At 43.7% G+C, this 12,102-nt stretch overlaps 1 protein-coding gene across 1 annotated transcript in view; it reads left to right on the top strand.

Moving 5' to 3' along the window:
• The window catches only part of TMEM163 (transmembrane protein 163), a 307,309-nt gene that overhangs the window by 231,737 nt on the left and 63,470 nt on the right, over nucleotides 1-12,102 (top strand). Inside the window, exon 5 of the mRNA XM_082260950.1 lies at nucleotides 7,070-7,166. Coding sequence (XP_082117076.1) covers nucleotides 7,070-7,166 — 97 coding nt within the window. The remainder of the gene's footprint in view (nucleotides 1-7,069; nucleotides 7,167-12,102) is intronic.

Genomic DNA, 12,102 nt, shown 5'->3' with positions numbered 1-12,102 from the left:
CTCATCCCTATAAGCCATCACTAGCTCAAATTTCATCTTTTATCAGAGTATTGCATGATTATTTCTGATTGGTTCCTGAGGCCTACTCCATTTTACACCTTCATCTGTGAAATCTCTTCAATTTTCAAACCCCGACATGTAATATCTCAGTAATACTAATACATGACACATGTGACACCGTAACAAGGTACACCAAAGGTTCTTCCATCCCGGACACATCTCCATGGAAACGTGGGTTAAGATATTGGCTCTGGAAACATGTCTCCATGGAAACCGTCCTTTACCAGAATTGAAGTAACCTCCAGAAGAAATAAGAAGATATGATATATATTGAGGAAGGTAAAGTGACCTGGCAGGAGGCCGACGATATCTTGGGAGGAAAAAATTGGATTATTCCTAAAGGTTGATACAAATGCTGAGGCCTCGGAGGAAGTAGGAAATAAAATGTATTTAGGGCAAAACCAAACCTCTGTGGAAGAAAAAAACTGTGAAAGAAAAAAGTGAAGAAAAAAAAATATGTATACTGTATATATATATATATACACCATGCTGCCAAAAGTATTGGGACGCCTGTCTTTAACCACTTAAGCCCCGGAATATTTTACCCCCTTCCTGACCAGGCCCTATTTTGCAATTCGGCACTGCGTAAATTTAACGGACAATTGCACGACTGTGCGACTCTGTACCCAAATTAAATTGACGTCCTTTTTTTTCCACAAACAGAGCTTTCTTTTGGTGGTATTTGATCACCTGTGCAATTTTTTGATCATGCGCTATCAACAAAATAAAGCGACAATTTTGCAAAAATAACAATATTTTTCACATTTTTTTATATGAAATCCCCCCCCCCCCCAAAAAAAAATTTAAAAATCTAAATTTTTTAACATTTTAGGCCATATGGTTTTCTGCTACATATGTTTGGTAAAAAAAATTGCAATAAGCATATTTTGATTGGTTTGCGAAAATGTTATTGCGTTTACTAACTAAGGGAAAGATTTTTGTTGTTTTTATTGTTGTTTTTTTTAACTAGTAATGGCGGCGATCTGCGATTTTTTTTTTTGCGGGACTGCGACATTGCGGCGGACAGATCGGACCCTTGACTGACATTTTTGACACTTTTGGGGGTACCAGTGACATTACTACAGTAATCAGTGCTATATATATGCACTGTTACTGTAAAAATGACACTGGCAGGGAAGAGGTTAACTTTATTGGAGAAGGAGGGGTTAAGTGTGTCCCTAGGGGCGTGCTTCTAACTGTTATGGGATGTGGCTTGTTGTGTAACAACAGAGATATACGATCCTGCATAGCTTTGTTTACATCAGCCACCTGCCTTTCTCCCTCTGTAACGGACGATCGCGAGTGACTGGCAGACATCGGGTCCGCTGGGCACATGCGCGGGAGTGTCCGTGAACGAGCGGGGGCGGGAGCGTGCCTCCGGCGGTGCGCGATCGCCCCCTATTTGCTCGCAGGCGAGTGACGTACCCATACATCACTTTGCCTGCACGGGGCTGACCGCCGCAGTATATGTACTTGCGGCGGTCGGCAAGTGGTTAAATGCACATGAATCTTAACCACTTCAATACTAGGCACTTTCACCCCCTTCCTGCTCAGGTCAATTTCAGCTTTCGGCGCTGTCGCACTTAGAATGTCAATTTCGCAGTCATGCAACACTGCACCCAAACTGAATTTTTGTCATGTTTTTGAGACAGATAGAGCTTTCTTTTGGTGGTATTTATTCACCACTGGGGTTTATATTTATAGCTAAACAAATGAAAAACCAAACATTTTGGAAAAAAAAAAAAAAGTTTCTGTTAGTTTCTGTTAATACATATTGTAAATAAGTAATTTTTCTCCTTCACTGATGTGCGCTAATGAGGCTGCACTGATGGGCACTGATAGGCGACACTGATGGACACTGATAGGCAACACTGATGGGCACTGGTAGGTAGCACTTATGGGCAATGGTAGGCACTGATAGGCGGCACTGATGGGCAATATTAGGCACTAATAGGCAGCACTGATGGGCACTTATAGATGGCATTAATGAGGAGGCACTTATGGGCACTGAAAGGCATCACTGATGGGCACTGATTGGCATCACTGTTGGACATCACTGGTGGGGCTGCACTGATAATCATTGCACTGATTATCAATTCAGATATCCCCACTGAGAAAAGACGCTTATTGGCTCACCTGTCCTCGCATGCTGTCAGTGGAGGGGAGAGGAATGCTGATAACCGACACTTCCTACTTACGCTATGATCAGCTGTGATTGGACACAGCACCATGAATTGCCATGCTGCGTGTCCTTGGGGGAGCACACAAGCAGCTATTCTGAAAGATGTCACATGACGTCCACTCAAAACAATGAAACCCCTATAACCTGCTATAGGGGCGGACGGGAACTGGTAATGTCATCCCAGTCTTAGTCCGTGGGGTTCCATTTTAAGTTGGCCCACCCTTTGCAGCTATAATCACTTCAACTGTTCTGGGAAGGCTGTCCACAAGGTTTAGGAGTGTGTCTATGGGAATGTTTTACTATTCCAGAAGTGCATTTGTGAGGTCAGGTACTGATGGTGGACTAGAAGGCCTGGCTCACAGTCTGCACTCTAATTCATCCCAAAGGTGTTCTTTGAGCTTGAGGTCAGGACTATAGTGCTGACGCGTTTCATCAAACATGATTTTCTCAAATTGAGGAAATTGAGGAAATCATGTTTGATGAAACGCATGTTTGATGAAATGCGTCAGAACTTTGCCTATACAGCCAGGAACATGCTAAGGACTGCCTGATCTATGCATCTGATATTTACTGTCTCATGCATTCAAAAATATGTAGCAGAATACATACATACATACCGGCCTAAACTGATGAAGAAATCTGATTTTTTTTTTCATTTTTTTTTATTGGAGATGTTTCGTAGAAGAAAGTAAAAAATATTGTTCTGTTTTTTTTCCCAAAATTGTCTGTCTTTTTGTGTTTATAGCGCAAAAAAAAATAAAAACGCAAAGGCGATCAATTACCACCAAATGAAAGCTCTATTTGTGGGAAAAAAAGGACAAAAATGTGTTTGGGTACAGTGTTGCACGACCGCGCAATTGTCAGTTAAAGTAACGCAGTGCCGTATCGCAAAAAATGGCCTGGTCATGAAGCGGGAAAAACCTTCCGGTGTTCTGCTGAAAACTCCAACTTGCCGAATTCTCCAATGGCGTTACTTCTGTTGAGTGTACACCAGGAATAATTAGAGATTTCGTCCACTTGTTTTTACACAACACCGGCAGCCTTTACACTCCGCTAGATGCTATAATTAGTGCAGATTGTTAGTCCGCCCGCTAGTAACCAAAAACATGGCCTCCTCCAAAGTGGCAACAACTAGCGGGCGGACTAACATTCTGCACTAATTATAGCATCTACCGGAGTGTATAGGATGCCGCTGTTGTGTGAAAACACCAAGTGGTTCGAAATCTCCAATTATTCCTGGTGTACAGTCACCGAAAATAACGTTGTTGGAGAATTCGGCAAGTTGGAGTTTTTGGCAGGACACCGGAGCTCACGTGGTTAAAATAATTACAGCACCGTCACCCACATACAGAATTAGAAGGGACAATGTAAATGAAACAGTGTGTGTATTTTGTATCACTCTAAGGTGTGCAGCGTAAACTTTCTGACTTCAGCTGGTGCGCTTACTGGGAAGGCTCCATTCACACTGGTGCGACTTGGCATGCAACTTTGGACATCAAAGTTGCATGACAAGTCATTCCCCATGTTTTTCAATTATAATCATTCATATACTGTATGTATGACTTAGGTTGAAGTATTTAATGCACTACTTTGGTCCAACTTTCATGCAACTTGAGGGCCATAGACTTCAAAGTCAAAAGTTGCATGAAAGTCGTACCTGAATGTTATACAATGCAACAGTTGTGCAGTCACTGGTCAAAGCCAAAGTCGAATCTAAGTCGCACCCATCCAAAGTTGCATCAAAATTGCATCAAAGTTGCACTGCAAGAGTCGTGGAGCCAAAGTGTCATGGGTTTACTAAATGCCTTCACTGCCTGCCTCTGTATATTATTCTCTCATTTTATTTTATTTTATTTTATTTTACATTTTTTGAATATGGGACATTATGCACAAAACCGATTTGTTTGTAATAAAATGCATCCTTTTTTGTTTCGTGCATTAGTCCCGGTTCACATATATGCGATGCGGGAACCCTGTGAATCCACTGCGGGTTCCTGCATCACACTCAACTCGCAGGCAGTTCACACTGGGGATGTGAATATAAAGTTAACAACACCCCCAGATAAGTTTGCATATCAAACTGTCAGTTCAGACATGAATTAGATTGCATAGGTGTGAACACCCATGCAATCCAATTCTGGTGCGAACACAAAAAAGGGTCCTGTGCGAGTTGTGATTCGCATCGCACAGACATCGCATGTGATTTACAGAGCAGAGCGCTCCGAATCACATGCAATGTCTGTCATCGCATAAATGTGAACCGGCACTTACTGTTATAAATATTATTATGTAAGTGGTTTATGCAACTTGATACTAACCAGTTAAGAGCATCTTACTTATTAGGGATGAGCGGAATGATTTTAAAATTGTGTAGAAGTGGAAACTCGCTATTTCACTTAGCCTGGGTTCACACTGGGGCGGCTTCAAAGTTGCCCGACTCTGAAGACGCCCCGTGCAGCGTAACTTCAGCGTGGCTTGCATACGACTTCTCTAATAGATGTCAATGCAAGTCGCCCCCAAAGTAGTGCAGGAACCTTTTTATAAGTTGGAGCGAATTTAGTTGCTCCGATTAGAACGGTTCCATTGCACTGAATGGAGCGCGGCTTGTCAGGCGACTTAGCCCCAGTGTGAAGCGGGACTCATTGAGTTGCTCAGGCAACATTAGTTTTGAAACTAAACAATCTATTTTTTATTTTTTTATTTTATTTGGAGCATGTGAGGTTTTTAGTTGTTTTTGTTGTGGCATAATTAGGGCGGCTTAGATCATTTCCATCAGCGTTCTTTGTATTTGTTTTTCCCTATTTTATGTGTATGATTATTTTTTGTGTCTCTTTATTTTTTAATTGTACTTTCTTTTTTCAACGACCTGCCTTTTTACTTCTGTGAACATGACATAAAATAATGAGGCTAATGAGGAGCCTTTTATAGCACAAGAACAGGTTCAAGATAGATGAAAGGAGCTTCAAAACCCCTCAGGAGCCATGTAAAGCCCATTGTACACCTAAAAACCCAGCAAAAACACTTTAAAGCAGAACTCCAAGTATACGGTTAAATATTTAGTATTATTATTATTATTATTATTTATTTTATTTTATTAGGAGGACTTATATAGCATTGTCACTTTACACAGCGCTACATATACAGTGTATTATATATACACACATTTCAGCCCCTGCCCTCCATACATACACCTACTAGGACCAATTTAGACAGGAGTCACTTAATCAATCAGCGTGTCTTTGGACAGATTACACCGATTAAATACCTACATGAGAGCAGTTTTCGGTATATATAAAGATTTGTAAAATTGAATATAAATGGAATACAATATATATATCCACTACCTGCGCAACCTATAGTGAATGGCTAAACTGTGACAAAAAATGTATACAAGTGTATAAATATAATTATAATTAAAGCTGCTGGTTGTAAGGCCACAGAAGATCTAGACTAGGGGTGGGCAAACTTTTTGACTCGAGGGCCGCAATGGGTTCATATATTAGACTCTAGACTGATGAAAACTCAAAGGAACCGATCACCCTTGCTTGATTGATCGATCTTTGACAAACCGTACTTAAAGCGGAGTTCCTCCCAGTGAACGTTTTTTTTTATAAAAATACCCCCGGGACAGTCAGGGCTAGTGCATTCCACAATGGATAGCCTCTGATCTGTCCTGGGTTGCACTTAACGGAAAGAAGAAATACTTACCTTGAAAATGTATTCTCCAGCGCTGCCATCTCAGGTGTGGGCAGCTTGAAGCCATCGCAATCCTCTTCTGTGTCCTCTTCCGTCTTCTTCGGTTCCACGATGCACTGCACCGGCCCCGCCGTCACTTTCGGTGTCGCAGCGTCATCCCTGCACAGCTTCTGGGCATGCCCAGAAGCTGTTTTGCAAGGTATGACGGCGCCTGCACTGGAACCGACGTCGGGGTCGGTGCAGGCGCATTGATTGCTGGGAGCGATGACGTTCAGCTCCCAGGAATGATTGCAAGCCAGGAAGTGACAAATCGCCGTGGCCGCCGAGGGGAGGAAGAGGAAGTAAGGTAAGTATATTTTCTTCTAAACAAGGTAAGTAAAAAAAAAAAAAAAAAAATTGCGATTATCCATTTGTTTTTCAGGTGACCCGGAGCAAGAAGATGGAGGTAAGTATAAATTTAGGGTGGAACTCCACTTTAATAATCAATTCATCATGATTAATCAGAACACAATCGGTGCATCAAAATCAATCATTAAAGAACATTGCGTTCCACCTGTGTTTCAAGATGGTGGAAGTGACGTGATCAGCGCAACACGTCACTGCCGTGTGAGAAAAGCCTGTTTGATTTGCAACATCTATGCGCAATTAATAAATGTTACAAAATACTACACTATGAATGAAGGGTCTTTTGTCTTTCCCTGACCACCACTTTGGAGTCATTGTCTGATTGGAGAGGAACGCTGGTGGGGAGGCATCTAATTTATGAGTGATCACCTCCTAGTTAATTCCTAAATGCATGTATATGCTTACATCTGGTGAGTAGGAATTTTATCTGTTGGTGGTGAAAGAGAGCACTAACCACGAATATAGTGTAGAGGGACCAGATAAGACCTCTGAAATCTTGTATCTGCACAATTTGGAGCACTTTGGTGTATTTTGGACATTTTGTACTTGTATTTATATTTTTATAATTTTTTATTTTGGTAGCGCGGTTTCACATCATCGGTTATATAATTCTTTTAATTTCTTATTTTTTCCAACGAAAGTGGAGTTAGCCTTTAGCAGCTTTGTCTATACCTGTATAGAGTTGGTGTGTGCGGTCTCTGGCTGACCTTGTCTCTTCTCCTGCAGGGCCTGTGTGATCCTGGGGTCCATCTTCCTGCTCTCAGCGCTCTGTATTGTGATAAAAGCCATTCATGACCTTTCCATTCGGGTCCTTCCAGAAGTGGTAAGTACATCTCTAGGTGATGGGGAAAACCAGTCTGCTTCTGTTACAGCCAACAATGTCTCCACCTAGAACCTAAGAGGAATAGATACTAAAATACCAGGAATATGCATTTCTGCACTAATCTTGGATTGGTCAGAAAAGGTCTTGTGTGTATGTGGTTATAGTGATTGTAAAGTCTAGGTTTTTTTTTATTCTTTTCAAATAACAAACACATTATTCTTCCCTCCTCTGTGCAGTTGGTTCCTCCTCTTCCCGGGTCCCTCTTCAGCTCTCCTGGCCCCTCCCTCCTATCGAGTGCCCCCCACAGCAAGCAGCTTGCTATGGGGGCACCTCAGCCGAGCTGCAGCTCCATGTGTCCATTCAGACACGTAACTGCCGTCTGGCCCAGCCCCCCTCTCTCTCCTGATTGACTAACTGACTTTGATTGACAGACGCGGGAGCTAATGGTGCTGCGGCTGTGTCTCAGCCAATCAGGAGGGAGAGTAACGGATGGCCGAGGGACTCGTTGACATCGCTAGAAAGAATGCGACCTCAGTATTAGGGGTGCTGGGGGGAGGGCTGCTATACCCAGAAGGTTTTTTATCTTAATCCATAGAATGTATTACTATAAAAAAAATCTTCCTTACTTTACAACTCCTTTAAAGCTAAAGTTTAATCGGCTTATATTTTACCTTCTCTTCTGGACCACTCTATAGCAGATTTACTGCTACAGGGCAGCCCTCCTGCGCAGGATCACATACTGTATATATTTATTATATAATAATTTATTATTTATTAATAATTTTGCACTTCTGCCTGCAGGGGGCGCACACACACTGCCGGTGGGCTACTTCTGCTGTGATTAATCTGTGGGTGCCGGTCACTAGATGTCCTCCGGCACCCGCAGATCGTCGGTAAAGCACACAGAATGGAGATCTGCCTATGTAAACAAGGCAGATCTCCGTTCAGAGAGGGAGGAAGGAAGGGATGGATTTTGTGTTCCTGCATCTCTTCCCCTAGTAAATGCAGCACACACAGTACACAAACACTGGCTAGGCACACATTTAACCCTTTGATAGCCCCTGATGTTAACTCCCTTTCCAACCAGTGTCATTAGTAAAGTGACAGTGCATATGCCCTTAATGCCCAAGAGGGTTAAGGCAGTGCTGGAAAATAATGGTGGGCACACAAAATATTGACACTTTGGGCCCAATTTGGACATTTTCACTTAGGGGTGTACTCACTTTTGTTGCCAGCGGTTTAGACATTAATGGCTGTGTGTTGAGTTATTTTGAGGGGACAGCAAATTTACACTGTTATACAAGCTGTACACTCACTACTTTACATTGTAGCAAAGTGTCATTTCTTCATTGATGTCACATGAAAAGATATAATAAAATATTTACAGAAATGTGAGGGGTGTACTCACTTTTGTGAGATACTGTGTATATATATATATATATATATATATATATAAATATATATATACATATATATATATATATATATATAGAAATATATATATACCTATAAAAATGTAATAAATAATATATAACAAGTCATTATAAAATAAATTAAAAATAGCTGTGAGCGCACAATGTTATAGACCCCATCTAATACAGTTATAACAATGCATGTGTATGCTTAATTTCAGAGATGATCTTTCTTACCTTTTTTTCTTTTTTTCTTACAAGGTTAAAAAGTTCTGTCATGTGACCATGCATCTCTCCTTCCTGATAGCGGGAGTGGGATAACAGGACACTGTGCAAACACGCGGGGTGCCTGTATTCCATAGTCTGTTCAGCCCGAGGCAAGATGTAAGCTGTGCTTGACTAGGGGATATGTCCATGAAGCAGGCTGTAATTGGGAGGGGGTATGTGCCAAAGGCAGCCTGTGATTGCGAGGGGGTATGTGCCAGATGCAGAGTGTGATTGGGAGGGGGTATGTGCCAAAGGCAGCCTGTGATTGGGTGGGAGTATGTGCCAGAGGCAGGCTGTGATTCAGTGGGGGTATGTGCCAGAGGCAGGCTGTGGTTGGGAGGGGGTATGTGCCAGAGGCAGAGTGTGATTGGGAGGGGGTATGTGCCAGAGGCAGACTGTGATTGGGAGGGGGTATGTGCTAAAGGCAGCCTATAATTTGGAGGGGGTATGTGCCAGAGGCAGAGTGTGATTGGGAGGGGGTGTTTGTAGCCAGAGGCAGACTGTGATTGGGAGGGGATGCGTGCCAGAGGCAGGCTGTGATTGGGAGGGGATATGTGCCAAAGGCAGCCTGTGATTGGGAGGGGGTATGTGCCAGAGGCAGTGTGTGATTGGGAGGGGGTGTGTGCCAGAGGCAGGCTGTGATTGGGAGGGGGTCTGTGCCAGAGGCAGTGTGTGATTGGGAGGGGGTGTGTGCCAGAGGCAGGCTGTGATTGGGAGGGGGTATGTGCCAAAGGCAGCCTATGATTGGGAGGGGGTATGTGCCAGAGGCAGGCTGTGATTGGGAGGGGGTCTGTGCCAGAGGCAGTGTGTGATTGGGAGGGGGTGTGTGCCAGAGGCAGGCTGTGATTGGGAGGGGGTATGTGCCAAAGGCAGCCTGTGATTGGGAGGGGGTATGTGCCAGAGGCAGTGTGTGATTGGGAGGGGGTGTGTGCCAGAGGCAGACTGTGATTGGGAGGGGGTCTGTGCCAGAGGCAGGCTGTGATTGGGGGGGAGGTGTGTGCCAGAGGCAGAGTAGGATTGGGAGGGGGTGTGTGCCAGAGGCAGAGTGTGATTGGGAGGGGGTGTGTGCCAGAGGCAGGCTGTGATTGGGAGTGGGTATGTGCAAGAGGCAGGCTGTGATTGGGAAGGGGTATGTGCCAGAGGCAGGCTGTGATTAGGAGGGGGTGTGTGCCAGAGGCAGTCTATGATTGGTCGGGGGGGGAGGAGGGGTGTGTTGGCTGAACAAACTACCCTATACAGGCATGCTGTGTGTCTGCACAGTGTCCTGTACCTCTAAATGGCCAGCCAAAGGATAACAACTGACCCTGATAACACAGATCAGCTTCTGTGCTTTGTGTGGTCACTTTAAAACAAGGAAAAGGTGACTGGCAGGATCAGCCAGGTACTTCAGATGGAAGATGTACATGAAAACGTTAGAGAATATGATTTATAAAATGCACATCACACACATAGAAAAAAATAAATATTTAGAGGAACATACATGTTAATGATTTCCGATGTCTGTCTCTCTCTGGTAAAAATGCTCGCAGTGTAATCAGACTGATGTTCTTTATGGCGACCTTTAGCAGAACGCCGCACCGGCTTTGTCAGCAGCCTAAGAATACATCTTCAGATAATTCCATAGCAGAAAATTACCGCTCAGCTGACACTGCTAAATCCTGTCCGTGATGATTGAATTAATTTCATCAATGGAGTTTGTGTCTTCCTAATATGCAGAGAAGAGGGGGGGAGGCGAAGGTTACGTACAGCTCTGCGGATGGTATGTGACGCTGTCGTCTGTAGAGAGACACATTACAGAGATCCTCTCCTCTGATCTGTCGCTGTCACCCTACTATGGCACTTCATTAAAATTTTGTCTAATTGGAAAAATTAGAAAGATAAAAATGTAACAGAAATTGTATCTCTTTGTGACATCGATTTCTGCGCATCATGACAGCGGGCTTATGGCGTTCCTTAGACTTGCATCCTAATTGGTGCTTCAGTATAGAACTGGAATAAAAATGCATACATAGGCGATTCACTGCATATGTTAAACACAGAGACATTTTCTGATTAATGATGTCAGATGAAAAACCAGAAATGCAGAAAATGTATGCTCTGTGGACTGGACTTTCACACCTTAAAGCAGTATTAAACCTAAAACCAAAAATGTAATATATTGCAGATTACCAATCATTAGATGTGGTGGCTGCATTTGTTTTCTTTTCCTTTATTTTCACCAGGTGATCCTACCAGTAACACACTTCCTGTCTTAGGGTGTCTCCACCCTGGATGGAGGAGCAATGGATACACCATTGGACAGCAGCATTGTAAATCTAGGGGGAGGGTAGTGTTAAGCTAGACATACATGGATTGAAATTCGGCTGGTTCAGCAGGAACCAGCCAAATTGTGATCCATGTAGACAGTAAGTACAACAGTAAGCACAAGGGTGGTATCTAGACCCTGTTGCTTCTCACTCATTACCTTCTCCAAGTATTAAAATAGATCGCCACGCTTTGCTGCCCTCCTAGGACTGGGGATGCCCCAATATCATAGTACTACAAATGGAAAAGAGAGGGTGCACCAGCCTAACGCATTACCCTGGTAAACCATTTATTGATAAAAACATAAAGGACGTATACACACAAACATCATCAGGGCTTCATCAGAGCCCTGCCTCTGATGAAGTGGAGCTACACCTCGAAACGGGTACACCAAATAGATCCAGGTTGTGTCTTCCTGAGCTTCAGATGAATGGGCACTATAGTGCCCCACGGCATAACAGGAGGTGGTGTTTTGTAGTACACAGATAAAGCAGGGAACATTGCTGGTAACAGTCCAGAGGCAGAGGAAACAGGAAGATATCAGCTCACAAGATTTCTGGCTGGATGAACACATATTTCTTTTAACTTGTTGAACAGATATATTAACCAGTTGCCCACTGCAGATACACTGCGGCAGGGCGGCAGGGCGGCAGGGCGGCTAGGCTGCGCAAAATCACATAGATCTACATGATTTTATGCACGCTGTCTTGGCGGCGCACGCGGTCTTGGTGGAACGTGCGCCGAGAGAGCCGCCGGAGCCGCCGGAGCCACGCTCCCACGATCGTCAGAGAAACTGACAGAAGACCCACCTGCTTATGTAAACAAAGCAGGCAAGTCTTCTGTCACATAGGTAGAGAGAGATCAGAAGTTTCAGGTAAGCTGAAACCCCAATCTCTCTGTGCCTGTCACAGAGCCCTTCCCCCCCACAGTCAGTAAGCATTGTTAGGCATACA

Source organism: Pelophylax lessonae, assembly GCF_965119305.1.
Source record: "Pelophylax lessonae genome assembly, chromosome: 6".
Classification (NCBI taxonomy): Eukaryota; Metazoa; Chordata; class Amphibia; order Anura; family Ranidae; genus Pelophylax; species Pelophylax lessonae.
The sequence above is the reverse complement of the archived record's forward strand: the minus strand, read 5'-3'. Positions and strand labels throughout refer to the sequence as shown.